General features: G+C 43.4%; 1 protein-coding gene across 3 annotated transcripts in view; it reads left to right on the top strand.

Moving 5' to 3' along the window:
- Positions 1–25,442, top strand: part of HECA (hdc homolog, cell cycle regulator) — a 50,576-nt gene extending 25,134 nt beyond the window's left edge. The window contains exons 2-4 of one of the 3 annotated variants that reach the window (XM_053222169.1): positions 11,212–12,249; positions 18,252–18,427; positions 21,821–25,442. In XM_053222169.1, the coding sequence (XP_053078144.1) occupies positions 11,212–12,249; positions 18,252–18,427; positions 21,821–21,985 (1,379 nt within the window). In that variant the 3' untranslated portion in view covers positions 21,986–25,442. Of the gene's footprint in view, positions 1–11,208; positions 12,250–18,251; positions 18,428–21,820 lie in introns of all 3 variants that reach the window. The other 2 variants (XM_053222168.1, XM_053222171.1) reach the window with 2 other exon arrangements.
- The last annotated feature ends 2,357 nt before the right edge of the window (positions 25,443–27,799 follow it).

Raw genomic sequence — 27,799 nt, 5'->3', positions numbered from 1 at the left:
GCCATCCCAAGAGGATGAGATTGGAATTGGCTGGACTCCTCTAGTTGCTAGTGGTGATGTGTTTCAGGACTAGGTTCAGATTATGTAGCCACATCTTTATCACTTGTCATTTCTCAGTTCATTGCACTTTTTCTGCCTCTCCCCATAGATCTAGTTTCCAAGGTAAATTTGGGACTCTCCTTTTCATATATGCAGGACATGAATTCCCGGGTTTGATAGGTGAGGGAGGAGAAGGGGTGCAGAGGATGTAAAGACAATGCTCTTGAGAAGAGCCAAGTGGAGACAAGAGTGGGCCCACAGGATGCCAGTGCCCAAGAAGTCTAGCTTTTGTGGTTAGAGCCAAGGAGGGGACCCCTTGACGGAAGACTAGGCAGGGTGGAGTTGGGAGCTGTCTGAGCCCATTTCACCACTGTCTCAGTTTCACCAGTGAGGCTGGGAGCAGGTGCGTGGAGGTGGGGGGAGGGACATACGTGGACCAGGTGGACTGAGGCCTGGGTTGGCTGGCAGAGTAGAGTGACGGGAGCAGCCCAGGCTGTGTCTGAGAGAAGAGAAATGATGAAATGGGAATGGGTGGAGGCTTGAGTATGGATAGCAGGGTCTGAAGCTCCGGGAGCTGAGCCAAGGGAAAGTAGAGAAGAGGTGTGCAGTGGATGAGGTGAGTGGTTCAAGGACAGAGAGCACTTGTGCTTGTCCACAGGGTGCTTCTCTGAGGAGTGGAGTCCAGGGCATGGCAGAGAGGATGGCCCTCCTGAAATGTGCTATGTTTTATGGGACCCATGGGGTCAGTGGGTCACTCAGGCCTCCCCTCTCCCTTTGCACCCTTCTCTGGTTGACCTTGGCAGGTAAGGTGGGAAAGGGGCGCCTTGGCACCTGTCAGGTACAGATTTTAATATATGTTAGGCAAAACTGATTGGAAAGTTAGGAAACAGGTGGCGAATGGGTTTATTCTTTTTGATCCCTTATATTCTTCTTCCTAAAATAAGGTGGTTTTCAAAAATACATGTAATACTAGAAGATAAGTAATAAATGAGAATATTAGTACCAGGGACGATACTATTAGGAAAAATAACCAATGTCCTGAGTCATTATAAGGGTAAGTCACAAATTTGGCTTCCATATTTTTTGCACACAGAAGGAGGAAGCGAACAGAAGCAGTGCTGTACTCCACAGCGTCCGTCAGATTAAAGAAGAAGAAAAACGGTCACTTAGCCACTTCTAAAGCAGTATAAAATACTGAGCAATGGCCATGACAATTATCCTTTTATAAATAACACACACACAAAAAATTTACTAGGCTCGCTCACATCATTAAAAGCAGTCTGTCCAGAGAAGGAAACAGTGTGGGCTAGGTAACGAACTCTGTGATACCTGGCTTCACTGAGGGATAGCTTTTATCTAGTATAGGAGTCTCGTACCCAAATGCCTCCAGAGTCCTGGCACGAAGAAGTAGGGCTGGAGTGCAGTCCTGGAAGACCTGGAGAGTAGGAGATGCACCTAAAGACATTTGGGCTCATATTCCGTAACAAACAATCCTGTACTGGTTTAAGAAGTCACACTGCAGGCCAAAACACACCACAGGAACTCTGATCTAGAGGAACGTGAGGACATCATCCGAGAAAACTTTCTTAAAAATTGTTTCTCTCAGCTGAGCTTTTGGAAGATACCGAGCAGCAGTGAGTTGTGGGTCGTATTCTCTGACGGGTACCTGGTCTGCAGATGACCCATGTTGCCAGTTAATCATGCAGCTATATTGTTTTGGACTTGGTGGACAGACGAGGAAGGAGGTAAAGCCATTTGTCTTTTTAGCTGAGGCCACTGGGAATTGTAGGGGAGGAAAACTTTTCCCTTCTTCCCTTCCGGATTCTTTGGCTGACCTAATAATTAAATTGACATAAGACGGATTAACAGGAGAAAAACAAATTTAATTATATATTTATGAGAGCCACACGAAGACATGAGAGGCTGACAGGCAATTGAAGTTTAAATGCCACTATGAGTTAAAAGAGAGTAGATATAGGAGTCAGGGACTTCAGAGGGGAGGAAGACAATTTACAGGAAGACGGGAAGAGCAGATGTTTGGTAAACAAGTGTTTGCCCTGCAGAGAGATCTTTGTTATGTGTGTGTGTGTGTGGGGGGGGGGGGGTAGTCATCTTTGGTAATACCTCTCCTCCTGGTACTGGCTCCCTGTCTAAATTTTTAAGGGGGGGGGGGTAGGTAAAAAGCTCTTCTTGAGTCTGTTTTGCCTTGATTATCTTAAGCTCTGGGGTGGCCTGCCTTGAACCACAGCAGAATCTAGAGGTAAGGGGAAAGGGCCAATTCCACTGTGGCCTTTGGTCTCCAGGCACCATGTTGGGCCCACCAAGAGAGAAGAGATAGGCCATCATTTGGGGGATGCCATGCTATAACTTAGGTGGTAAATGGGTATCACATATAAAAAAATTTAGGAGTTTTGATTATGGCCACGTTTTGAATATTTGTGCTGGCAAAGGAGAGCACATTGACCAAGATAATCAAGTTCTGTGGTGTTTCAGAAGAGCAAGGAAAATTCTTAAAATTGGAATAAAGTACTGAAGGATGACAGGAGGTCTTTTCTGGGGTCTTTAGAAATGGGATTGTTTAAAAGCAGTCTTCTGACTGGGAGAAGATATATGCAAATGATATATCTAATAAAGGGTTAATATCCAAAATATATAAAGAACTTACACAAGTTAACACCAAAAAACCAAACAATCCGATTAAAAAATGCACAGAGGACCTGAATAGACATTTTTTCCAAAGAAGACATACAGTTTGCCAACAGACACATGAAAAGATGCTCAACATCACTAATCATCATGGAGATGCAAACCAAAACCGCAATAAAATGAGAATATCACTGCATGCTTGTCAGAATGGCTAGAATCAGGAAAGTGAGAAATACACGTGTTGGCAAGGATGTGGAAAACTGTTGGTGGGAATGTAAATTGGTACAACCACTGTGCAAAACAGTATGGAGGTTCCTCAGAAAATTAAGAATAGAAATACCATATGGTCCATTAATTCCACTATTGGGTATTTACCAAAGGAAATGAAAACACTAGTTGAAAAAGATAACCTGCACCCCTGTGTTCATTGAAGCATTATTTATCAATAGCCAACTTGTGAAAGCAACCGAGTGTCCATAGAGGAATGGAGAAAGAAGATGTGGCGTATATATATATATATATATATATATATATATATATATATGTATGTATGCAATATGCATGCACATATACATACAGTGGAATAGTAGTCATAAGAAAAGGTAAGATCTTCCCATTTGCAACAACATGGATGGACCTATAGGGTATTATGCTAAGTAAAATATGTCCGAGAAAGATAAATGCCATATGATTTCACTTATATGTGGAATCTAAAAAACGAATGACTAAATGAATCTAAAGACCAAATAGACTCTTAAATACCCAGAATAGACTGGCTGCCAGAAGGGAGGTGGGTGAAGGAATGGGTATAATTGGTGAAGGGGATTAAGAGGTACAAACTTCCAGTTATAAATAAGTCATGGAAATGGAAAGTATAGCATAGTCAATAATATTGTAATAACTTTGGTGACAGGTGGTTACTATACTTACCATGGTGGTGAGCATTGAGAGTTGTATACAGTTGTGGAATCCCTGTGTTTTGCACTTGAAACTAATAGAAACATTGCATGTAAATTGTACCTCAATAATAAAAGAAATGGGATAGTTTAACACTTGGGCAGTTTCTCTGCAGTTACGTACAAATACGCTCCTGCATGTACATACATACTTAACCTGGAGTTGTGTTCCCATTTTATGATACTGTGATTTGGTTCCAAGAGCTCGTGAACCTGTCTTTCCTCCAGGGTGAGTGTAGGCAGTACATGTAATGCTGTGTACTTCTCTGTGGTCCAGCTCCCTCTGTGATCCAAGCAAAAGAAAGGCAGCCTGCTCATTTATTTCCTAGTACAGTGTGATCCCATTATATGCAAATTAAATTATGCAAATTCCAACTAATGACAAATAATATTAATAAAAGATTCACATGATGTGCAAAATTTCAGTGGGTCCACTCCCCCAAAGTATGTACCAAGCTATGTCATTTTCAAGCTGGCAGTTCAACTGAATTATACAAATGCTTTGGGGTGCCTGGGTGGGTCAGTTAAACTTCCCACTCTTGGTTTTTGGCTCAGGTCATGATCTCACAGTTTTAGAGTTCAAGCTACACATTGGGCTCTGCGCTGTCAGCTTGGAATTCTCTCTCTTTCTCTTTGCCCCTCCTGCGTGTGTGCTCTCTCTCTCAAAATAAATGAACTTAAAAAAAGTTGCTGTTATAAAAAATAAAAAAAAATGCTTTGATACCCAGTGGCATCACCTTTTCTTACAAACAGAAATACCTGCTAACCCTTGGCAATATTATGTAAACTTTTTTTGTTTCTTTTTTTAATGTGGACTCTTTGTTTATAGAACTGTTTTCGGGTACCTGGCTGGCTCAGTTGGTAGAGCATGTGCCTCTTGGTCTCAGGATTGTGAGTTTAAGCCCCACATTGGGCATGGAGCCTACTTAAATAAACTTCTTGAAGGATTTTAATGATATTTATTATTTAATGATATTTATATTAATGATATTTATATATACTTATATATATCATGATATATAATGATATTATATTACATTTTAAAGTGATTATCATACTTTAAGTCTATCTTTGAAAATATCCAGGTGTGCTAATATTGTGCTGAAAAACACCCTGAAAATTGGTAACTTTTGAACAGAAATGTGATAAAACATAGTATGATAGGCCATGTCAATTTATGAGATACAGCTGAGAAATATTAGAGATAATGCTGATATTAAAAAGCAACAGTAAAGAAAAATAGAACACAATGACTGCAGATTTATGTGTTCTGAGGATGCATTCCCCACAACCTTTCCCTTAGTTATGGGAGTTGTTCAGGGACACATCCCATGAATCAAATGTAGCCATGCTTTATGAATCCCTGTTAGCTAGGCTTGGAAAAGATTGCTTAGGTAGAAAAAATACATTTAGCAAGATACTTACTTGTCTGACAGGGAGTAGAACATCTTTAAAGGGTTAGAAGAAGGAAATTTTGCATCTGTTTCTTCAAGACTTGCCAGTAAACATTTAGTGAATTATTTTATGCATGCCACCCTGCTTTGTTGTGGGGAAGAAGTGCATTTCTTGCCCTTATTTATGTGAAGGAGAAAGGAGGATGGTCTCTTTCTGGTTGTAGCTTTGCACTAAGTGCTTTCAAAGTCCTTTGGTTTTTACGTCACATAATGTAAAGTGATAGGGCTTCTAATAATAATTTCTTAAATTTAAATGTTGGTTAATAAGTACTGGGCACCGTGTGAACTGATTTAATCACTCACTTAATCCTCATGGCACCCCTTTGAGATAGGTACTGTTATTTGTGCCATTCTACAGGGAAGAAGACAGGAGCCCAGGGAGGTGACGTGATTTGCCAAAGATCTTAAAACTATTAAATTGCAGAGCTGAGAGTCAAATCCAGGCTGGCTGTCTCCAGAGTCGCTGTTTCATTGACCAATCTCTGTGGCCTCTCAGGAAGCTGGAGATGAGGATCCTCACTTCAGAAACTTCATACGCTGAGGGGAATTAGCTCCAAAAACAAGGGGATGTGTTCCCCTGAAGAGGAATTATTGTATGGAAAAGATACGTGTAGTAAAATAGTGGTTCAGAAACCCTGCGGTTTGTATTTGGTAACTGCATACTGAAAGAGGGGAGAATAGATTATGGGAAGTTTGTAGAAGTGAGGGTGAGGGCTAGGCTGTACCCTGAAATTGGAGTCCCGGGATGAGTCTGGGAGGCCTGTTGAGAACAGTGAGCCCCAAGGGTTCACCCCTCACCCCTTCCCCGTCCTTCAGCTCTTCTGTCACCACAGAGTACTAAATCTGGTTGGGCCGTGCTTTCCTTCACCAAGACGTTTATTGAACAGTATGATTTTCATAGTAGTGGGCTTACAAGGATGCATGTGACCAAGTCCCTACCTTAGATTTTGCCTGGAGAGCCTTGTGTGACTTCAGAAGACCCTCCTCACTCACCCCGCTGCCCTGCTGAACTCCCCACCTGTTTATGATGCTTGCAACTATTTTAAGAGGGATGAAACATTTAATTTTACAGTTAAAAAGCTGACAGTGGCAATGTCTGTCTGGTTTATGGGGCTCCAGTTAGCGTGGATGGGTGTGTCGAGGGGTTTGGGTTTGTTGGGCAGCCAGCGTAGATGAGTACCGTCAGATCCTTCTCTTTTAATAGGTGTGGGAGCACAGAGACCTGCCTCGGGTGGGGGGTGGGAGATGGGATACCAGATGAGAAGGCTGGGAAGAGTGACAGACTTTACCCAAGTGATGTCACCTGGCTAGTTCATTGTCGAGACTTGAAACTACTTGAGATTTTTGCCCAGAATGAGGTGATCCCTGATTATTTTCACTTGGGCAGGGAGAAATTGCAGCCGAGTCCTGAGTATCTGATGATGAAGCAGTAAAAATGCACTGGAGGGTTTATATACATTGTGTAAAAGCAGTGTTGACTGCATGAAGGAACAGTGCCCCGTATTCCTTGTCCATCAGACTATCTCAGCTTTAGACTGATGTCCTGAGGAATGTACGTGGCTTGGGCCCTCACTGAACGGGGGGTGGGGTCCCTTCTTCCCTCTCTCCCATTAAAGATTCAGTTGTATCAGATCAGTCTGTAGTATATTTATACCTTCACCTTTGTGGAACTCCTTTTTTTTTTTTTTTTTTAAATTTTTAACGTTTATTTATTATTGATAGAGCATGAGCAGGGGAGGGGCAGAGAGAGAGAGGGGGACACAGAATCCGAAGCAGGCTCCAGGCTCAGAGCTATCAACACAGAGCCCGACGTGGGGCTCAAATCCACAAACTGTGAGATCATGACCTGAGCGAAAGTCGGATACTCAATCACCTGAGCCACCCAGGTGCCCCAGGAACTCCAATTCTTAAGAGCTAGGAATTTTGTAAATTTAGAGACCACTTTCAGGAAGCAATCCAGTGCATGTCTATAACACTGTCATTTGTTATGGGTACGATTTGAACACTGTGCTATTTGTTAGAGTTCTGAAATCTTTCCCTGTCTGTTTTAGTTACCTGTAAAACTTTGGAGATTGAAAGAGACATGGCCTCATTTCATTTCCTTACGTTCTGAACCGCTTTTGTGGGTCCAAAACATTAGGTAGGAAAAGTAGGCAATATATTGGGGCAGTTTGCGTTGAGTTGTGGAGCCAGAGGCACAGGTATCCAGTGACGGTGGAGGTAGCAGGAAGAGTTGTGGCAGAACTGCGCAGAGAGCCTCCACATACGTTTTAGCGTGAATGAGGGCAAGCATCTTTGTTCTCTTTACAGAGGAGGAAGCAGGAAACTGCCCCATGTCAAACAGCTAGTCACCCAACCCCCTCGTGCATCGTTCCCAGCTGCCTTTCCAGTGTGGACAGTGGGAGGGAGAGGGCAAGTCTGAACCAAGCCTAGAAGGAAATCGTGTCTGCATGCAGACGCCAGCCCTCCGTGGCTTCATCGGAAGGCTGTGTGAGATGTGAGAAGCCTGTCCCAAGTCCTCGCGCAGGACCCGAGTCTCACCCTGGTACTCACCCTGGCCCCTGGAGCCTTGCCGTGGGGCTGGCGGTGTGTAATGTTTGGTCTCAAGCCCTTGTCTTTGTTTTGGAGGCCCAGCCACAAAGGCCACATCGGCGTGGCTGAGATGTAAACGAGCGAGCTGGCAGGTTGGAGCGGGGGACTCTTCGAGGCAGAGCCGCGGAGGGGAGATTGTGGGCTAGCACGGCTAGCACGGCTGCGGTCGGGGTGGGGCAGTGATGGGGAAGAGGGGAGCTGTCCGGCCTCCTCCGATCCACACACACCTTTCTGCCAGAGCGCTCCGCGAGAGTTGCTGCTTCTCCCAGCTCCAAAGACCCGGTTCGTAGGCAGGGCTCAAAATTGCTTCCGTGATGTATTTGCGGCTTTTCGACAAAGATGTAAATAGGACTTTTCTCCTCTTAATCTACCTTCTTTAATGTGGAAATACTTTAAAGAGAAATATCAAGCCAGTCTCGCCATTTAAGATTTAAAACTTTGGATGTTGTGAATGCCAAGGTATAGTTAGGCCATTCTTTGATTTCTTTCGTTCTGGGTTAATATCACTTTGGCTACTGCTATTACATTTCAGAGGCATTCTCTCCAAAGCTGTTTCTCTGAAGGATAGATAAAAGCAACTGAACTTTGTTTAATTGACTAATTAACATTTTAAAGGACACTAAAGGTCACAGCCCAGGGGACTGCAGTTAATTTTGCCCAGTTTACAGACCATTTTTCTACTTCATCTCAGTGTGCTTCAGTACTAGGCCTTTCTCTCTGTGTAGGATTTCGGCTTGCTCTCTTCCTTCTCTGCTTGTCGGGTTGGGTTTCTTTTGCCAGTGTCATTTTAATGAAGCTTCATTAGCACAGGATGTGTGCAAGTCCTAGGCCCAGTGGTGCCAGGAGCACAGAGGGAAGAGGCATCCTGTCTGAAGTTATCACCTGGTGGGACCACAGTGGGGACTCAAGTAAGGTTCAGACCAGACTGTGGTCGGGAGGGGGTGGTTCTGGTGAAATCAGTGTCTAGAGGTGGGCCTTGAAGGATGGGAGGAAACGGAGAAGGTTTTCTATGTGCCAGGCCCTGCTCTAAGTGCCACTCATGTGTTGGTATATTTTGTCCTTACAACAACCATATAAAGTACATTCAGTTGTTACCTGCATTCCGTATAGGAAATTAAGACAGAAGTGACTTGTCCCGGAGCACGCAGCTCAGCAGTGGTACTGCTGGGATTCTAGCTCGGGCAGTCTGGTTGAGAGTCCATGCTGTGAATTGCTACACTAGGCTGGTAGGATTTGGACAAATGAAGATTAAGGATTGTGGGCTCCTAGGCGGTAGATGGGGGAACCGCAGTGATCAAAGGAATGGAGGTAGACAAGTTGGGTAGGGCCTTTGACCGACGCCCGGAGTTCCATGCTGAAGGGGAAGATTGTAACACACGAGTGCCATAGGCTGTATGGGTGCCATCACCTGTGCTGGTGGAGTGCTGTATTTGTGATCCAGTGGGCGGGGGTGAGGTCGGGAAGGGCTTTGAGTGATGCAGTTGCAGAGCTCATTGCCTCTCCTACTGTTACAGCTATCCTGAATTTTTGGCATTCGTTCCCTGAGTAGATATACATGTGTAGGTCCCTACTCTTACTGGCCTCTTCCCATTCTTTTCCCTTTCTTCTACAGTTGTACTTCTGGGAAGAGTTTTCTGGAAGGTCATCTGTACTACTACTATTTTACCTCACCATCTACTCTTCACCATCCACCTCTGATCTGTCCCCTGTCATCCCACTGGAACTGTTCTTGCTAAGATGTCACTGACTGGCTTACTGACCATTCTGGTGAGGACTTTTCAGTCTTTAAGTTACCCAGTAGTTTCCAACGAGGGGCAGTTTTTTTTTCCCTCTGCCCACCCAGGGGATAGCTGGCAGTGTCTGGAGACATTTTGGGGCATCACAGTTGAGGAGGGTGGTGTCCCTGGCACCTAGCAGAAATGCTGCTAAATGTCTTACAGTGCACAGGACACTGCCCACAACAAAGAAGTACCCAGTCCAAAATGTCAGTAGTGCAGAGGTTGAGAAACAGTGATCTCTGGGGGATTTCTTAGTCCTCTGTTCTTGTAACTTTCCAGCTGCCATGATAGAATTCTCTCCTGACTTGTCTTTCAGTGAATCCTCAGTTCATTCCTTACTAGGCTCTGTGGAGGACTCTTCTCCTGCCTTTTAATGTTGCCTCTCAGGATTCATTTCCTCTCCTCACATTCCTCTTGGGCTAACTCCTCAGTCCAGGGATTTAACCTCCACCTCTGGGTGTGTAGCTGCACATCTGTATTCGGGCCCCAGGTCACTTGAACTCTGGGCTTGTCTTTCTCCACCTCGGTGGCACACAGCCTTCCAATTCAGAAGATCCAGAATCAGGCCAGCCCCAAGTTGTCTTTGTCCAAACCTGCCCCTCTTGTGCTCACTGTCCATCAGAGTTTGCTCATCCCAGCAGCAGGTGCCATCTTACTGTGCTGCTGCTGTAGGTCAGGCTCTCACTCATGTCCCACACTGCCATCAGGGTAAGCTTTCTAGAACAGAACTCTGACTGACCGTTCTCAGCTACAAAAAGATAAAGTCTAAACTAAGCTTGGCATGTAGAACCTTCCTGATCAGGCCCAGCGGTTCCCGACTAGGAGTATTACTGCTTTCCAAAAGGGCCTTTTGAAAATATTAAGGGTGTTGAAGTAACCAGAATCCAGTGGAATTCGTCACTGTAAATCCTATTTACTTGTTAAGAAATAGATCCTACTCTGTGTCACCAAGTTTTCCCTCCTTTTAGGGGGACCCGATTGGCCTTTTGGATGCCCGTGGGGTATGTGGTTAAATAGGGCAGAAATATCTCGGTGTTCCTGCTTTCTGTCCTGATAGCTTGAGGAGAGTTCCGGTTTTCTCCTTCATGACCTGGCGGTGTAATTCTGTGGAGACCAACAATTAGTTTGACCAGACATTCTCCCCTTAGGTATCAGACCATTCTAGGAGAGAATTGGGGAGAGGTAATTCTGTTTTCTAGCTTTTCTGTGATATTCAGGATAACCTAAAGTTTGTGAAAAAGGGCTTTGCGGGCCCTTTAGGAGCTATCACCTGAACTAGTTGGCTAAGTGGCTTCATCATATGATTTCCTAGTTCATTAGAGTGATTCTTTTTTTAAAAGAACCTTGGAACTGCCTGTCATTACACTCACATCTTAGGAAAACCTCGTACTACACTATACGGTTGTAAGTATTGACATACGGCTAATTGCACTGTGAAGGATTTGGACTTTCTGAAGCTTACTGGTGTGTTTTTCAGCAGATAACAAACATCTGAAAATAAATTCCCTCGGCCCAGCAAAACACCAGAAGAGAGTAGTACGTGTTGTCTAATCCCGTCTGGTGTTATTCCAGCGGAGGAAATCTTGACACCAGAAAATTGCACTGTTGGCAGGAATGGGCTAAGGTGGGGATGGTAGCTTTGCTCTCTGACCAGGTGCCAGCTGGGATTCCCCCTCCTGCGTGCTGAACCTCTCTCTCTCTCTCTCCTCCTCTCTGTCTCTCTCTGTCTCTGTTTCTTCCCAGAAGCCCCTTGTGCCACGCCCCTGATCTGCAGCTTTGGCAGGCCGGTGGACCTGGACAAGGACGACTACCAGAAGGTGGTGTGCAACAACGAGCACTGCCCCTCCAGCACCTGGATGCACCTGCAGTGTTTCTACGAGTGGGAGAGCAGCATCCTCGTCCAGTTCAACTGCATCGGCCGGGCCCGCAGCTGGAACGAGAAGCAGTGCCGCCAAAACATGTGGACAAAGAAGGGCTACGACCTGGCCTTCCGCTTCTGCTCCTGCCGCTGCGGGCAGGGCCACTTAAAGAAGGACACAGACTGGTACCAGGTGAAGCGGATGCAGGATGAGAAAAAGAAGAAGTCCGTGTCGGAGAAGAACACAGGGAGGCCCCCCGGCGAAGCAGGGGAGGAAGCAAAAAAGTGCAGGCCGCCGAGCAAGCCCCAGAAAGGCCTGAGCCATGACCTCCCGCGGCGGCACTCCATGGACCGGCAGAACTCCCAGGAGAAGGCAGTTGGCGCCGCAGCCTACGGGGCCCGCTCTCCCTGCGGCTCCCCTGGCCAGTCCCCGCCCACCGGCTACTCCATCCTCTCCCCTGCCCACTTCAGCGGCCCCCGCTCCTCCAGGTACCTCGGGGAATTCTTGAAGAATGCCATCCATCTGGAGCCTCACAAGAAGGCCATGGCCGGGGGCCACGTGTTCCGAAACACCCACTTCGAGTATAGTCCGGCTGGGTTATCTGTGCACAGGGGGGGCCACTTCGACGCGCCCGTGCAGTTCCTGCGGCGGCTGGACTTGTCCGAACTGCTCACTCACATCCCCCGGCATAAGTTGAACACTTTCCACGTGCGGATGGAAGACGATGCCCAGATGGGCCAGGGCGAGGATCTGCGCAAGTTCATTCTCGCGGCCCTCAGCGCCAGCCACAGGAATGTCGTGAACTGTGCTCTGTGCCACCGGGCCCTCCCGGTGTTCGAACAGTTCCCGCTGGTGGACGGAACTCTGTTCTTGAGCCCGTCGAGACACGATGAGATCGAATATGATGTTCCGTGCCATCTTCAAGGTACAGGTGTTCATTCACCTTGCCTGCTTTCGGTTTGTTACAAGCTGAAAAGCTAACACGATGGGATGGCTCTGTTCTGTTCTGACTTAATTTTAACGGTTGCTGCTTTTTGTCTTAGTCAGGTGCTAGGTAATGCTTGAGTATTTCAGCTTTGCCCATTGAGGTGGTGGCAGTGGGGCTGGTTTTCTTTCTTTACTCCGACGTCACCGTACCAAGTATTGTTGTCCCGGGGGGTAACTTTGTGTTTGGTTCTGCTGTGATTTTGAAGGGAGGATTCCTGGTGTATAGTTTTCCGTAACTGGGAGGGAATTGAGAGTAGGAATTGCATAATTATGTCACTTGGTGTAAGACAGTTGCCTTTCAAACCTTTGTTAATGTGCCCAGCATGTTGTGTATTCGGTTTGATCCTTGTAAACAGTAAGGGAGTAAGGGAAAGTGGGGGTCAGAGAGGACGAACGCGTTTTTGGATTAGTTGAAACAATCTTGAAGTTTATGGAAGGTGAGTCTTTCTTGATAGCAGCAAAAGGAAAGTGGAGGGTTATTGAAAGCTGAGACATCACCCTGGTGGTGGAGTGGGGGGAACTTAGTGCTGTGGATGACTGTTCAAGGATGTAGGGATAGTTCGGCCATCACTTAAGTGATGGGGGTTGGTCAGTATCAGGGAGAAACCTGTCCATTCATGTAAAATTATTGAATTTTTTAAAAAGGTTTTTATTTATTTATTTTGAGAGAGAGTGCATGCACATAGATGTGTGAGGTGGGGAGGAGCAAAGAGAGGGGGAGAGAGAGAGAGACAGAGAGAGGGAGTAAATCCCAAGTAGGCTCCACACCGGCAGCATGGAGCCCAACGTGGGGCTTGATCTCACAGCTGTGAGATCATGACCTGAACCAAAATCAAGATCAGCCGCTTACCCCATTGAGCCACCCAGGCGCCCTAAATTACTGAATTTCTATAAAAGTGAGATACATGATGTGTAACACATTTGTAACTTTAAAAGCGTGCTAAAAAATGGGGCGCCTGTGACAGTGCAGAGCCTGCTTGGGATTCTCTCCCTCTCCCCCCAACTCCCTCTGCCCCTCCTGTGCATGCTCTTTCTCTCAAAATAAATAAACAAACTTAACAAACAAAAATAAATTTCAAAACAAGTGTGCTAACAAAGCCTGTAGTAGAAACGATGTAGCCCCACCTGCCTTCTTCCCATCAATGCCTGCTGTTTCGGTTCCCAGAGACGAGCACGTTTCAACTGTAACTGATTCTCAGGTTTTTCCCATCATCATTTAAAAACCGCTATCTTCATGTCCAATTTTGGATACTGTCTGTTGGCTTACTTTTGAGGTGGATGACTCTGCTTTCTTAAATCTTCCGCTTTCTATCAGGATAATCTATTACAGTTCTTGGTTAAATCTTAATGTTTTTACTGTTAAGATTATGTAAATATTTAGTGTTGAGTAAGTAGTGTAGGTGCATTTCCTGTGTAGAGTACAGTATATTCTAAGACATCTTTTGTTTTTCTTCAAGTTAATAGTTGCTTCACAGTTTCACTGGCTTCATCTTTTTGGAAACAATGGCTGGTTGTTCTCACTTTCCAGCAGCTCTCACAAAGCTTTCAGAAACATTTGCACATACGTATCATACATTTTATAAATTTCTTTTTGCAGAAATCTCCTTCACGGAGCCTTTCGTCTCCCTGCTTCTGTCTGTCCTGGTGCGCTCATTACTGGCTGTACTACATAGCTGCCCTTCCAGGAATTCTTTATTTGCTTTTCTTTTTTTTTTTTTTTTTAAATCTTCTGTTTCCTAGATCCCGTGTTTTCTTTTTTCTTGGTTTATTCCCCAGTTTGTTAAGAAACATCCCCAGGAGCTTTCTGAGAAAGGAAGCATGGGAATAGGTATTTTCTGACTTTGAAAGTCTGATAAGATCTTGATTCTATCTTCATACTTGATTGCTGTCTGACTGGGTAGAAGTCTTCCAAGTTATAAATATTCTCCCCTTAGGATTTTGAAGGCATTTCTTCACTGTCTCCTTTCTTCCAGTGTCACTGTTGAGAAGTCAAATAGTAGTCTTATTCCTGTCCCTTTGTTCTCCCCTTCTATCCCCTGAAGGTTTTAAGATTTCCTCTTTATCCCTAGTGTTCTGAAGTTTCACCGTCACTTGTCTCCCCCCCCCCCCCCCCCCCAATTCGTTGTGAAACATTTGACTGTGTAAACTTACAGTCTTTAGTTTGGGGGAATTTTCTTCTAATTTATTTCTCTGAAGATTTTTTCTTTCATTTAAAGGGGAAAAAAAAAAAACCTGTGCAACTGTTAGTCAGATATTGGATCTCTTAAAATTGATCCCTTTTTTTTGTTCTATTATATACACATTGAGCCTATTGTTTATCTCTTTATCTTGCCTTCTGGAAGATTTCTTGGACTTTATATTCCAATATTTTTACTGAGTTTAAGATTTGCTGTTATGTAAATATGAATATAATTTCCAAGAGCTCTTTTTAATAGCATCTTGTTCTTGTTTCACAGATGCAGTTTCTTGTCCTAACTTTCTCATCCGAGGAAGAGGAAGTGAAGTTGCAGGGGGAGCCCCACCCCCTTCCTTTTCCAGAGCTTCACCTCATCCCGAATGTCTTTTAACCTTTGTTAAAGGCAAATTACTCCCCCACTGAGTGTTTTAAAACAGTGATGATTTCTGATTTGTCACCGTTCTGTGGGGAGGTTGGTTAGGATGGCCCCTGACACGGGTCTGACAGTTGGCAGACTGGCTGGCCTGGGGAGCCTCAGCCGGACTGAATGGCTCTACCCTCCTCCTTGTTCTGTGTAGTCTTCTATCTTCCGGTAGGGCTGGGCTGGGCTCTTTCCTGCATTCAGTGGGGGTGAGTGTGGGGGCTGCAGTCTCTCTCCAGAGGCGTAGGCTTGGAACTGAGTCTCATCACTTCCGTCACGTTGTGTTCTTCAAAATAAGTTGTAAGGCTAGCCGAGATTTGGGGGGTGATTTGGTGGAAAAAGTTGCACAGAATGGCTACTTGTCCATCCCACACTGTTTTCCTCTCAGCACCTCATCCCAGTCCCCCCTGTGCATGCTGGCTGCTTCCAGAGCTAAACCATTTAAAATGCCTTCATCCAGCTTCTGAGCTCTTATTTTGGTTCAGGTTTGCAGGTATCTCGTAGTTTCCTGGAAAATGGAGTTTGTGTTTTGTTTCTCATTCTTTATACTGGTCGGGGATAATTTTAGAGGGAAGTAGGTGGAAACTACTTTCACTTCGTTTTAAGGCTGGAAATACTCTTTCTGAAGATGAATGAGAGTACAGGCGTTCGGTGTACATGAGAGGAGTGTTCTTCTACTTGTGATGGATTCTTTTCGCTTAACCCATTCATCAGCGAGTCCGTTTTATGAATTTCATACATGTGCTGGGTACTATCAGTTCTTGCTTTTCACCAATTTATAATCTTAGGATGTGATTTTTTTTTTAAGTTTATTTATTTATTTTGAGAGAGAGAGAGAGAGAGAGAGGAGAGAGAGAGTATGTGCAGGTGGGGAAGGGGCAAAGAGAGGGAGAGAGAATCCCAAGCAGGCGCCGCACCACCAGAGCCCGATGCAGGGCTCGAACTGCCGAACTGTGAGTTCATGACCTGAGCTGAAGCTGGACGCCCAACCAGCTGAGCCACCCAGGTGCCCCCAGGATGTAAGATGTTTTTATAAAAATGTAATTAACTTTACCAGACTGAAGACACTAGTACCACCTGTGGAGTTAATAACACCTGGATATGATGTATGTTAGGCATCCTGTGGTTGCCTACAGTAAGGAAGGGACCACTTTGGCCTGCGTAGTCACAGGAGGCAGCGTGAAGGCAGATGTCAGAAGGTGGGCTGGATTTTGATAAGCAGAGGGTCTGCTCACATAAGGTCTTCGCTGATAAGGACAGGGAGCAACATGAGCAAAGGAATGGTGGTTAAAAAGTTGGGAGACAGAACTGGAGAGAACAGGTTGGTTAGGGTAGAGGTTCTGCAGTGGACAATGAGTAGGTCAGGTGGACAATAGATTGTGGGTGTCCTTTTGAGCCATAACAAGAGCTTTGCCGTGTTCTTTAAGAACTGAGGAGTTTAAAAAAAACATTTTTTTTAATGTTTGTTTATTTTTTGAGAGAGAGAGACAGAGACAGACAGAGCACGAGCGGGGGAGGAGCAGAGTGAGAGGGAGACACAGAATGCGAAGCAGGCTCCAGGCTCTGAGTTGTCAGCACAGAGCCTGACGCGGGGCCCGAACTCACGAACCGTGAGATCATGACCTGAGCCAAAGTCAGACGCTCAACCAACTGAGCCACCCAGGCGCCCCAAGAGTTGTTTTTTTTTTAAGAGTAGATGATCGGTTGGGGAAAAAATTGTTCAAAAGGGGTGGAACCTATCTATAGGGAGGTAGACCTTCCTTTTTTTTTTTTTTTTTTTTAAGGGAGGTAGAACTTCTATCTCCGGTCTAGATGGCAGGAGATGAGAGACTGTTGGGTGCTAACAGTGGGAACTGAAAGGTAGGAATATATATATCTACAGGAGATTATTTTAAAGGAAAAATTGGAGCTTGGGGGACAGCTTGCCCATAGAGGATGAGAATGCATCCCTGTTAGCTCACTTTGGCTCTAGATCAGATAAATGATGCTGTCATGGACGGGAGTGGAGAATGTTGGGAAGGGGACTGGTCTTAGGGGAAAGACGATGAGGACATTGGTGTGTTTTGGGTTTGAAGGGGTGTTGGGACTCTTCGCTGGAGAGGTCTATGTAGCAAGCACCTTGAGAAATAAGCATTTGGGGAGCTTCTTTTATAACAGTGGTGGTTCACATTTTAAGATTAGAAGAACTCTTGAATAGGGAGAAAAGAGAAAGTAAAGGAAGAGTATATGGCAGAGCCCAGGACCATGTCTGAAGGGAACCTATCAGGGAATGGGTGGAGAAAGGTGAAAATTAGATAGTCCTGAGAACAGTGTGTGTGTGTGTGTGTGTGTGTGTGTGTGCGCGTGCGCGCGTGTGTGTGCATGTGTAGACGTGTTCCTACCCTCACGGAGGAAGAGAGAGCCTTGTAAGCAAATGCAATGAAAAGTGTCTCTGTAAGTACTGTATTACCCCCGACCCCCCAACAGGTAAGGAGCAGGCTGGCCCTAACCTCTGAAAGGTGAAGAGCCATGGGTGGGCGGATGGCAGGGAGCAGCACATTCTGGAGGAGGACGTGTTCTTCTTACCATAGCTTTCAGCACAGCAGAGCTCCCTGTGAGAGCAACAGTGTTGCTCTTACACATTGTCTGGGCTGATCCTGGACATTCCCAGTCTTTCCCAATGATTTGAATCCTTACTAACCCTTCTGTGTAAACAAGGGTGACTTCTTTCTCAAGCACTAGATGTTAATAGGTGATGGAAGAATGGGGTTGTGTCTTTGAAGAGCCAAGTAAATAACAAAGCATTGAACTCCTTTTAAATAACCACTTACAAGTAAGCTATAATTCTGGTTCCTAAATTAAATATGGTGATGGCTGAGCAGTTTTGGAGACAAAGACAGTTAATGTAGTAATCGTGGCTGTGGTAGAATTCTGGGCCACCAGTATATCAAGACAGACTTTTGCCTTTTTTTATGATGGGACCTGTCGGTGGATGAAAGCCCTTGACTGCAGACTAGCGTTGTGGTTCAGTCCCCACACCACGCACAGACTTCCGAGCAGAAAGTCCTCTGTCATCACTGGCTAGTTTTTAGCATTTGTGGCTTGATCATTTGAGTTTGGATGTCCATATTGGAAACCTGTCAGTTCTTTTTGGAAAAGTGAATTGAGCCAATATTTATTAAAACTGAACTTCAAATATATGTCCCATTGATAATAGTTAGTATTCATCATTATTCTAAAAGGGCATCTTGGGGATATGTGATAAATAGGACCTATTTTGCTTATTTTATTTGAATGATAACATGTTTGTTTATAATTGATGGGTAACCCACTTTTTTTTATCCCTTCTAACGGCCACTCTCAGCATTATGTCTTCTGTGCACAGGGAGACTCATGCACCTGTACGCGGTGTGCGTGGACTGCCTGGAAGGGGTTCACAAGATCATCTGCATCAAGTGTAAGTCGCGGTGGGACGGCAGCTGGCACCAGCTGGGCACCATGTACACCTACGACATCCTGGCCGCCTCTCCGTGCTGTCAGGTTGGTATCGGCCCCACAGAGCGAGCTGTGGATGATCTCCGGCTTCTTTTCTGTAGTCGGTGTAGAGGAGTTAGAGGCAGTGCTGTAGTTAGCTTGGGAGAGGAGGAGGCAGATAAGTGAACAATCCTAAGACTTCCCCAGAGTCCAGGGATGATGGCTGATTCACCAGTGTGAGGGAGTTGTTACTGGAATACTCGGCAGCCACTCAAAGGGGTATGTAGAGTAATGTCTAATTCATAAGAAAGAGTTTTAGTATTTCAAGTCACAAAGGTACTTTATAAAATAGCATAATATGTATGGAAGTATGCTTCCATTTGTAAAAAGGGAGCTGCTGGCCTGTTAACCAGAGGTTGTTTCTGGATGGTGGGATGCTAATTGGTTCCCTAACTTTTCTTTTGCTCTATTTTCTTATGTTTGTATGATTAACATATACTTAGGTTCTAGTAAGAAAAAAAGCTATTACTTAGGGGTGCCTGGGTGGCTCAGTGAGTTCAGTTGTCTGACTTCAGCTCAGGTCATGGTCTCATAGTTCATGGGTTCAAGCCCCTTCTTTAATAGAGAGGATTTTCTTTTGCTTTCTTCCTATGGGATAGTAAAGTTACCCAGGAACTGCCTGCTTTGTACAGTGTTGGGAGGTCAACATGAAAGATATGTAATCCATAAAGCACCGGTAAGAGGAAGCATTTTCCAAAACTTAGCTGCCACCAGGAAAAAGGGAGGTGGCAGCCTCTGAAAACATATTAATAAGTACATGGAAACACAGCAGACAAAAGAAATTTCTTGGAAGTATCTTGGTTTGTTTCCAAGTGCTTGGGGAAAAGAAAGCCTCGTTTTAGGATTCCTTGATATTCATGGGTAGGAGAGAATTTTCCTTGGCTCTTTGGTGGCCAAGTCGGGCTTTCAATGTCAATAACTAGTACACACTTTATTGGTTACTACATAGTTTTGTATCTTTAGCATTATGGTGTGATTTTTTTTTTTAATTTTTTTTTAACGTTTTTATTTATTTTTGGGACAGAGAGAGACAGAGCATGAACGGGGGAGGGGCAGAGAGAGAGGGAGACACAGAATCGGAAACAGGCTCCAGGCTCTGAGCCGTCAGCCCAGAGCCTGACGCGGGGCTCGAACTCACGGACCGCGAGATCGTGACCTGGCCGAAGTCGGACGCTTAACCGACTGCGCCACCCAGGCGCCCCTATGGTGTGATTTTATAAAGAGAGTATCCTGTGATAACCTGTGTCGGTTGAATTAAAAGGTTGGCGGAGTGGGTTTTTCAGCTATATTTTGTCTCTACTAGTGTTCTCAGAAGAGAAGCACGGCTGTGAGAGACCTAGATGGCCATCCGTAGCCTGTCATTTGATTCCGGATAGGACTGACCACTTTTATGCTATTCTGATACATTGACCACATTTCCATTTTAAAATTCCATTAGCGTTGGAAATGAGATCTCATTAGCCTTTGAGTTCTGCACTGCAGCGTTTTGTAATATCCATCGTGCCGTGATGGCAGCTCTTGAGATGAGAGAAACAGGAGGCGGTGGCTTCTCTCTCTTTACACACACGAGAGAGGGTTCTCTTTTAAAGAAATGAGGAAATAAAAGAATTTGGGGCCTGTGCCTCATAGAATGTTGGTGCCGGGAAGGACCTGGGAGATCTAGTTTAGCCTCCTTGTTTTCCACACACGGAATAGACCTTTTTGCCCAGGTCTTTACAAATGTGTCACAGCCAGTCTGGTGTTCTTTCTACTAGACGCTTGAAAGGCAATGGGATTATTTCCTTATCTTTAGGGAGGAAAGCAGAGTGGCATCCTGCCATACCCAGTATTGGTACCCACTATGTATTTCTTCCTTAAAACTGTAAGCTCAGACTTTTATTTTATGGCCTCCCAGTAAAATGGAAAACATGTTTGATTACTCTTTGGCTTTAAAAAAATATCAATTAATTACAGTTCACTCTTGAACAACATAGGGGTTAAGGGCACTGATCCCCTGTGCAGTCGAAAATCCACATACAACTTTTGACTCCCCAAATGCTTAACTACTAATAGTCTCCTACTGACCAGAAGCCTTACCGATAACATAAATAAATAGTTGATTAATGCATATTTTGTATATCATATGTATTGTATACTGTATTCTTACATTGAATAAGGTAGAGAAAAGATAATATTATAAAGAAAATAATAAGGGAGAGAAAATACATTTATAATACTGTATTGTATTTATTTAAACAAATCTGCTTATTTATAAGAGGACTCATGTAGTTCAACCTGGGTTGTTCAAGGGTCAACTGTTTATTCACCGGGAAGGTACAAGTGTTAGACAGTATTAAGGAATCAAGGAAAGTCTTCTAATAAGACTTTGAGCCAAAAATAAGCGATGGTTAGTTATTTGAAAGGAACAGCAGATTAAAGAGAATGATTAAAGAGAGAGGTTTGCCCAGAATTTCACTTTTGTTGTTCAGAGAGATTAATCAGCTAAAAGAGAATTGATCTTAGACTCCAGAAAAGTCGTCCATGTCATGACTAAGCATGTGGGCTCTGGAGTAAGCTACTTTGTTCTGTTCCCAGCCTTTCTGCTTCCTGACTTTGTGGTCTTAGCCATGTTGCTCTCTCACTGTGTGCCTCAGTTTCTTCATCTAAAATTCACACGCCTCACAGGAGTGTGTTGAGCGCAAAATGAGATCATACTTTTTATTACATTTTTAGAATGAGTCTAAATTGAGAGTCTGTTGTATTTATCATTTCTGGTTATTCACTTAAGTTCTTGGTCCTTTTGCTGAAAGACTCTAGTCTTGTGCTGTCAGAGGCCCAGGCACGAATGAAGATCTGCTGTGCGGTGGTTTCCCAGAAGCCTCAGGATAAACATAGCACTTCTTCCTGGATCGTTAATTTTCCTTGAGTATTTTAGGGGCCATTTTATTTTTACATCAAAGGAAACAAGGGCAGTAAGGAGCAGAAAGAAATGTATATGAAGTTTTAACCTAAACTCAGCATGTTCCCAGAAGCTTCATGAGGCTTTGAATGAGGGAAGTTGGCTTCAGCCACTCGGTACAATCCAGGGGAGGGGGTTTCCTGTTGTTAGGGGAACTTTAGTGCAGAAGTTCGGGCAGGGGCAGTACAGGTTTGGAGTTGTCTTCGTACCAGTAGGTGGAAATGCTAGCGGTGTGCACATCCAGGGAGAAATGTTAAGAGTCAGTGCGTCAGACTGACGATGAGCAGTTGAGCATGCGTCTTAGGCTTTGCATAACCTGCTTTTGGCAATGAAAGGGACGCTTTGCTAAACTCTCGATCCGTTTCTCTGGCCTAGCAGTGTTGCATCGCGGTGTGGGTGACATTGACTGTGCTGTGAGACAGAAGGGCATCGTGGCTCACGCGTCTGTGTTTCCCCCCCAGGCCCGCCTGAACTGTAAGCACTGCGGGAAGCCTGTGATAGACGTACGGATCGGGATGCAGTACTTCTCCGAGTACAGCAATGTCCAGCAGTGTCCGCACTGTGGGAACCTGGACTACCATTTCGTGAAGCCATTTTCCTCCTTCAAAGTTCTCGAAGCTTATTGATGAAAGCTTTGCTTTAGTAGTAGCTATTTTATTGAGCTTACTTCTTTATTACATATCTTTTATAGGGAGACATTCTGTGACATTACTTTCTTTTCTAATTTAAAGGAGAGTTCCTTTGTGTACATGTGTCACTGACATGGGGTTGGCCCCTTGCCCTCTCTTGACTCCTCAGTGTTAGTCTGTGGTCACGACCGGAGCCCAAACGGATAATCCTGTGAGTCTGGGCTAGCGGTTCACCATCACTAAGCGTCTCTCATGCAGCTTTGAAGGTGGTGGGGAGGATAGGGTGAAATTAGCAAAGGGATTATGTGGTTATAAACTAAAAGCATGGTAGGTGTTGGAAGGAAACTCCTGTTCCGATCTTGTTAACCATCTCAAGACCCACTTCTTAGATCTTCCCGGGGCCTTGGGAAAAACACGTGACGTGTGAACGTGAGTCTGTGCCTGGGGAGCTGATAGTGGATTAGTCTGTCTTGGTTTAGTGTTCTGCACTGCGCACTGACCACATTATTTGCAAGTAGACCCAAGTGCTGTTTCTGTCACTGTTGTGACTTAGCAGTTGTCCTCCTGAAAATTATATCCGAATTATAAGACCTGTGAAAACTAATGGTGTTGCAAATATTTGTGGGTAAGTGACCTGTCACAGAGAATATGCTAAGTGAATTTGGAAGTGATACACAGTGACTCTAGAGAGGGGGCAAGATCAGGCAGAAAGAACCCTGTCATTTGAATTGTGTCTTTGAGGTTGGTCAGATGAGCCCTGAAAGAGAATCCATGAATAACATGATTTGGGTGGGTGTCGATTTATGTAGGTTGCACTGTCGAGGTGTCATCTGATGTCAGATCCTTCTTAGGGGTAATCTCACAGCCGTGGACCCTAACTGGTGAATTTCAGAGCCACCGTTACCATGCCTTACCTTCCACAAAACTGTTATGGCCACATTTTACCCATTTAATGCTGAGTTTCCCAAATCATAGGTTTGACCCTAGGAAGGAAAGGAAAAAATTGCTTTTGAGGATATGAGGAAAAGAATTTTAATATTTCTTTTTAAATGTGTTTCATTTTTCAAAACATTACCTGTTGTAATGTGTAACAGTATGTTTGAGAAGAGATCATTCTGAAGCTCTCTGTGATACTTCACCGTTAGTGAAAAAAGATGGTAATTTGTGTAACTCGATTAGTCAGAGCATTGGGCTTTCCAAAATACGGACGTGTGTTAATGAGAGCTTGATGGTTTAAATAGACGGGCACCTCATACCGGTATAGAATTGTAATTGGAATATGATCCCTCAAAAATGATTTGATAATTTCAAGTATTACACATGTAGGCTAATAGAATGCTGAAAATACAGTCGTTTCATGGGTAGCCAAATTTGGGGTTATGTGAGCATTTTGTGTTATTCATTTGGTTTATACCTTTTTTTTTTTTTCTCCTCAGAAAGACAGCTGTTTTTCCTCTCAGAAGCATTTAGCTATTATTGCAAGCAAGTCTCCATTCTATTGTATGAAATATTTGATGTTTTGTTTGACATAACAACATTAAAGAACCAGCATATTGACTAATATTCGTATCTTTCAGTTTGGATGATTGTAATTTGGTTTACTGCATCTGGTTTGGTGTTTGATGATCTGAAAAATATTTCACAGTAGGGGGAAATGCCCAATGCCTTTAAGAAGTGGCAAATCGATATTGGTCTGACAGTATTTGATGCGACTTAAAAGGTCTATAGGACAAAGCCCTTGCAAATTTGTCTTTAATACACAAAGCTGTAATTGTGAATTAACTGGTTCCCCATTGATTCTCTCATGTACCCAAGTATAAAAATTGGTTTCTCTTATCCTAAGAGTAGCATTTGGATTTCAGTTCTGAACTTAAAACATACAGTAAAATAAATGTCTGTAATGCTGTTTTTTAATTCACCTAAAATTTTGTAGAGAAACCTGCTTATATTGTTGTTCTGGATCTTAAAATTGACACATTGACACATTCACAAGCTCCTAGTAGTCTAAAACTACCGTGAGTGTAGTGTCTGATGCATTCAGTATTTTTTCCTTATATTTGTTCTCTACTCTCTGAAAAGTAAGATGAGGAGTTTTCCCTGTAATTGGATAAAATTTGCTTTTGGCCTTTATTTGGATGACAAAGTTAGGGTTCTGTGGATGCTGCAGTTATGTTAAAAGTCAAGGCACAGGTATCATCTGAGAGTATCTTTTGCCTTTAAGGCATCACGTTCTCCTCTAAAGTAGAGAATCTGGCTTATTTGAGAATAAAATATAATTGAGTATGCAACAATGTGGAGAATAAATCTTATTTTGGAAATGTGCTGACCTTGGTATTTTTGCCACACTTTGTCAAAGTACTTTGCTCTGGTGGAAATTGGAATAGGTCAAAAATGACCATTTTTGTTGTGGTTCGGATATTAAAGGACATTAGTCACACCAGAGATCCATGTTCTTTTTTTCTGATAAGTAGTGTTCAATAAAATGAACCACTTGTAAGTGATTAGTAATTTCAAAGTGAGTTTTCATCTGTTCTAACTCTTTTTTTTATTCATTTAGTTTTAAGCATTCTGTACCTGGAACAAATAAAATGTTACCTGCTTCATTCTAGTGAGAAACTCTTTCTGATGGTTTTATTACTTCCTCTTCAGGCTGACTCAGTTCTCACTCCCTTCTGGTTGCATCTGAAGCAAGTGATAGATATACTGAGTTTCTCAGCTGCTTGATTAAAAGATAGACATTGGCCGTGAATTGCGGAGTGGGATGAATTATTCCACTCTAAGAAAGAGTTCTCCCCGGTCTTTACTTTCCAGTGTTTGCAAAAGAAGCTTATTTTCAGAATAAAAAGTATTTTCGTATCTGTTTGGGGGGAGATGACCTCATCAGGAAAGAATATTATTCGGTGTTGAAATACTAAAACTAACGGATAGGCTGACATGTAACTTCTCAGACCGTGAGACCTAGCTTGCTGCAGTCTTCTGTTTTGTCCTGTAAGACTGACGCTTAATGTACAGTCTGTTGTGCTGTGCCCGGATCAGGACCTCCACTCAGCTCTCCTCTTTGGTCTCCTGGTTGCAGCTCTTGAGCATTTTTAGTTGGAGGTTTGGGGAGGACTTGAGGAATAAGTGCTCCTGTTCAGTGTTTTCATTCCTTTAATAGGATGCTGCCTAACCCAGCTCATCTCTGTGTCCTGTTGACTTTGTTATTATTCCAGGTAATGGAAAGAAAAAATAACAGATGGGTATCATTAAAACCAGCTCACAAATATATTCTTGTCAGTAAACATTTCTTGTCAAGATGTCTTGGATTGCACTTTTGTTGGGGGAGAAAGTGTAAATAGTTAAAGAATGTTGATAAACCTGAAACATTTGGTTATGGAATTGTGTGTGCTGTTTGAAGGTTTCTGTTTGTGACATGTATGTATTAAAAATAATAAAATTTCAGAAACTAACATTGTATCTCTCTTCGGTGTGTCACTTTATTTGGGATTCAAGGTTTTTGAGCTTGGGGTTGTTTGATCGGAAGAGATCATAGGGAAGACCTGGGATTTTGATCACTGCTCAGGTAGCCATCCCACAATCACCGTTGCGGCTGATGAAAACTTCAAACTTAGCTGTGTGATGGCAGTGTGTCTCATGTAGCTGACCTCTGCAGTAAAATCACAAGGTTGGTTCCGTATGGATAGTCCACAGTTCTTGTTCTGGTTAGAGGGAATTCTACTGAATAGGTAGATAATCTTATTCTGCAGATTTTTCTTTGGTTCCCAGGCCTATACCAATTTTCATAATGAAAAGACTTGATCATGTGCTTCTTTATTGTAAAGAAATGAAAACTGAGTCGTAATTAAACTTCTTGCTGAGTTTATGCACTGTGGTCAGGTATCTTTTTATCTTTTAAATCTCATTGTCCCTTTCATTTCAAATATTCTCAGCCAATGGGTTGGAATCCTCAAAAACATTAGAACACAGGATAAGATGTGGAAATGTGGGTGAGGAAACTTTGTCCAGTCTGCCGGTGGATTCAAAGGCCTGTCTTACCATTTATTTACTACAGACATCATAGGCATAAATTTTACATAAGGGCCCAAGGCCCAAGGATATTGTGGTTTCTACTGGTGTAATTTATGTCAACAAAATTCCTTAGCAATTGTAAGAAAAATACGGTTCTCATTGTGGTAGAAAGAAACAGCTAAACAGTGACTGATTAGAATTAAGGTTAATGGAAGAAGAATCTTGTTTGTAGTGGTTGCCATTTCTTTAAATCTTACATTGTTTTTACTTAATTTTAGCAATCAGATTGCTAATTATTCAGGCTGTTTCTCTAGTAAAGCATTACATTTTGGAAGAATAAAAAGCTGTTTGGAGCTTGTGTTCTTTTCATGTTAACTGACCATAGTTGGGATAAATCTTATTTGATGAATACAAAATACCTTTGAAGATAGTTCTGGCATTGCTAAGCCTCAGGGACAGCAAAATGAAAATTAACAAAGCACTTTGTTTTATGGAATTCAGTAGAATAACACTCTTTACATTTGTTGGTGCTCAACAAAAGGAGTCGGCCACCATCGCACCATTTCCTGGTGATGGATACCATAGCCAAGGGGTTCTGATACACTTGATTGAAAATTTAGATCATATCTTAAAATCACATTTAGAGCCAGCTAGTCACATTTCTCATAAACCTAAAAGTGAAAACACACAGCCATAAAAGTCTAGAATTTAGGGATGCCAGAATTTGAAGCAAAGGCTATAGTTTTGATTGTATTCTCAATAGTGTATGTTTGTTAAGTTGCATTGACTGTTGTACTCATTTTAGAGAGAAATGGAGACCCAGAGAATTTACATCTATATAATAAGTTCACATAGTCAATGGCCGAGAATATTAAGACTGGCTTTCCTCTCCCTGGTCTTCCAAATGAGATCAATGGGTGGGTACTTTGTTTCCAGGTGAGAGATAACTTTGGGTTTGTTTTCACAAGGCAGTAGATTTAAAATGTATAGTAGCCCTCACTTTGGCTGCACAGGTGCTAAAATGGGAGTAATTCTGGAAGGTTTCACTGGGCCCTTATATAAGGGTGACAAGTATGTTTGAAATCACCCCCTATTTTTAGAAAGAAGAAAAAAACCAAACAAACACTTTTATAAGAGGGAAGAATAATATGTGAAATCAGCAATTGTGTTTGCCTCATTTTTCATGCATTAATTTGTTGACCTCTGTTCCCTTTTGTAAGAGCATTGCTTGAGAATGTAAGGGAACATTTTAACAGCCTGCACTTGGAGTCTATCATTTTATTCACGTTGGGATCTGACTTTGAGTTGTGTTTTGATTCAAATATGTCCAGCTGTCAGATTTGATAGCATTGGTCTCTGCAGTTTGGGTACGGTTTTCCTTTTTGACTAACTTTTCAAACAGTCGCTCTTGGTATGTTTCATTTTCAGTTGCTCACTATTTTGTCCGAAGCTCTGGTATCTGGGAGTTCTTGAGTTGCTAAACCTGAGCACTGTATTGGTATCCCACACAGCCTTGGGGAGGAAAATGCTGGTTACATGTTTCTTTTAGAGACTTAAGATGTTTCACGGTACAGGGGCTATCTCTTGAGCTAATAATTAGTGGTATTCCAAATTATTGCACAACCATGGGTTGGCAATCAGTGCCTTATACTTGTTGTTTTTATCCCATTAACAAATCACACATTTTTCTGAAGCTCTGTTGACCCAGCATGTGGTTGATGAAAAAAGTAAAGCTGAGGTGAAGCCCCTAGGCTAGGGTTTGTCTGAGGCTCTAGAAGCCCATGGCTCTAAGAAGAGAGTGGT

Source organism: Acinonyx jubatus, chromosome B2 (assembly GCF_027475565.1).
Source record: "Acinonyx jubatus isolate Ajub_Pintada_27869175 chromosome B2, VMU_Ajub_asm_v1.0, whole genome shotgun sequence".
Classification (NCBI taxonomy): Eukaryota; Metazoa; Chordata; class Mammalia; order Carnivora; family Felidae; genus Acinonyx; species Acinonyx jubatus.
Note: the sequence above shows the minus strand (reverse complement) of the source record. Positions and strands in the feature narration are given on the sequence as shown.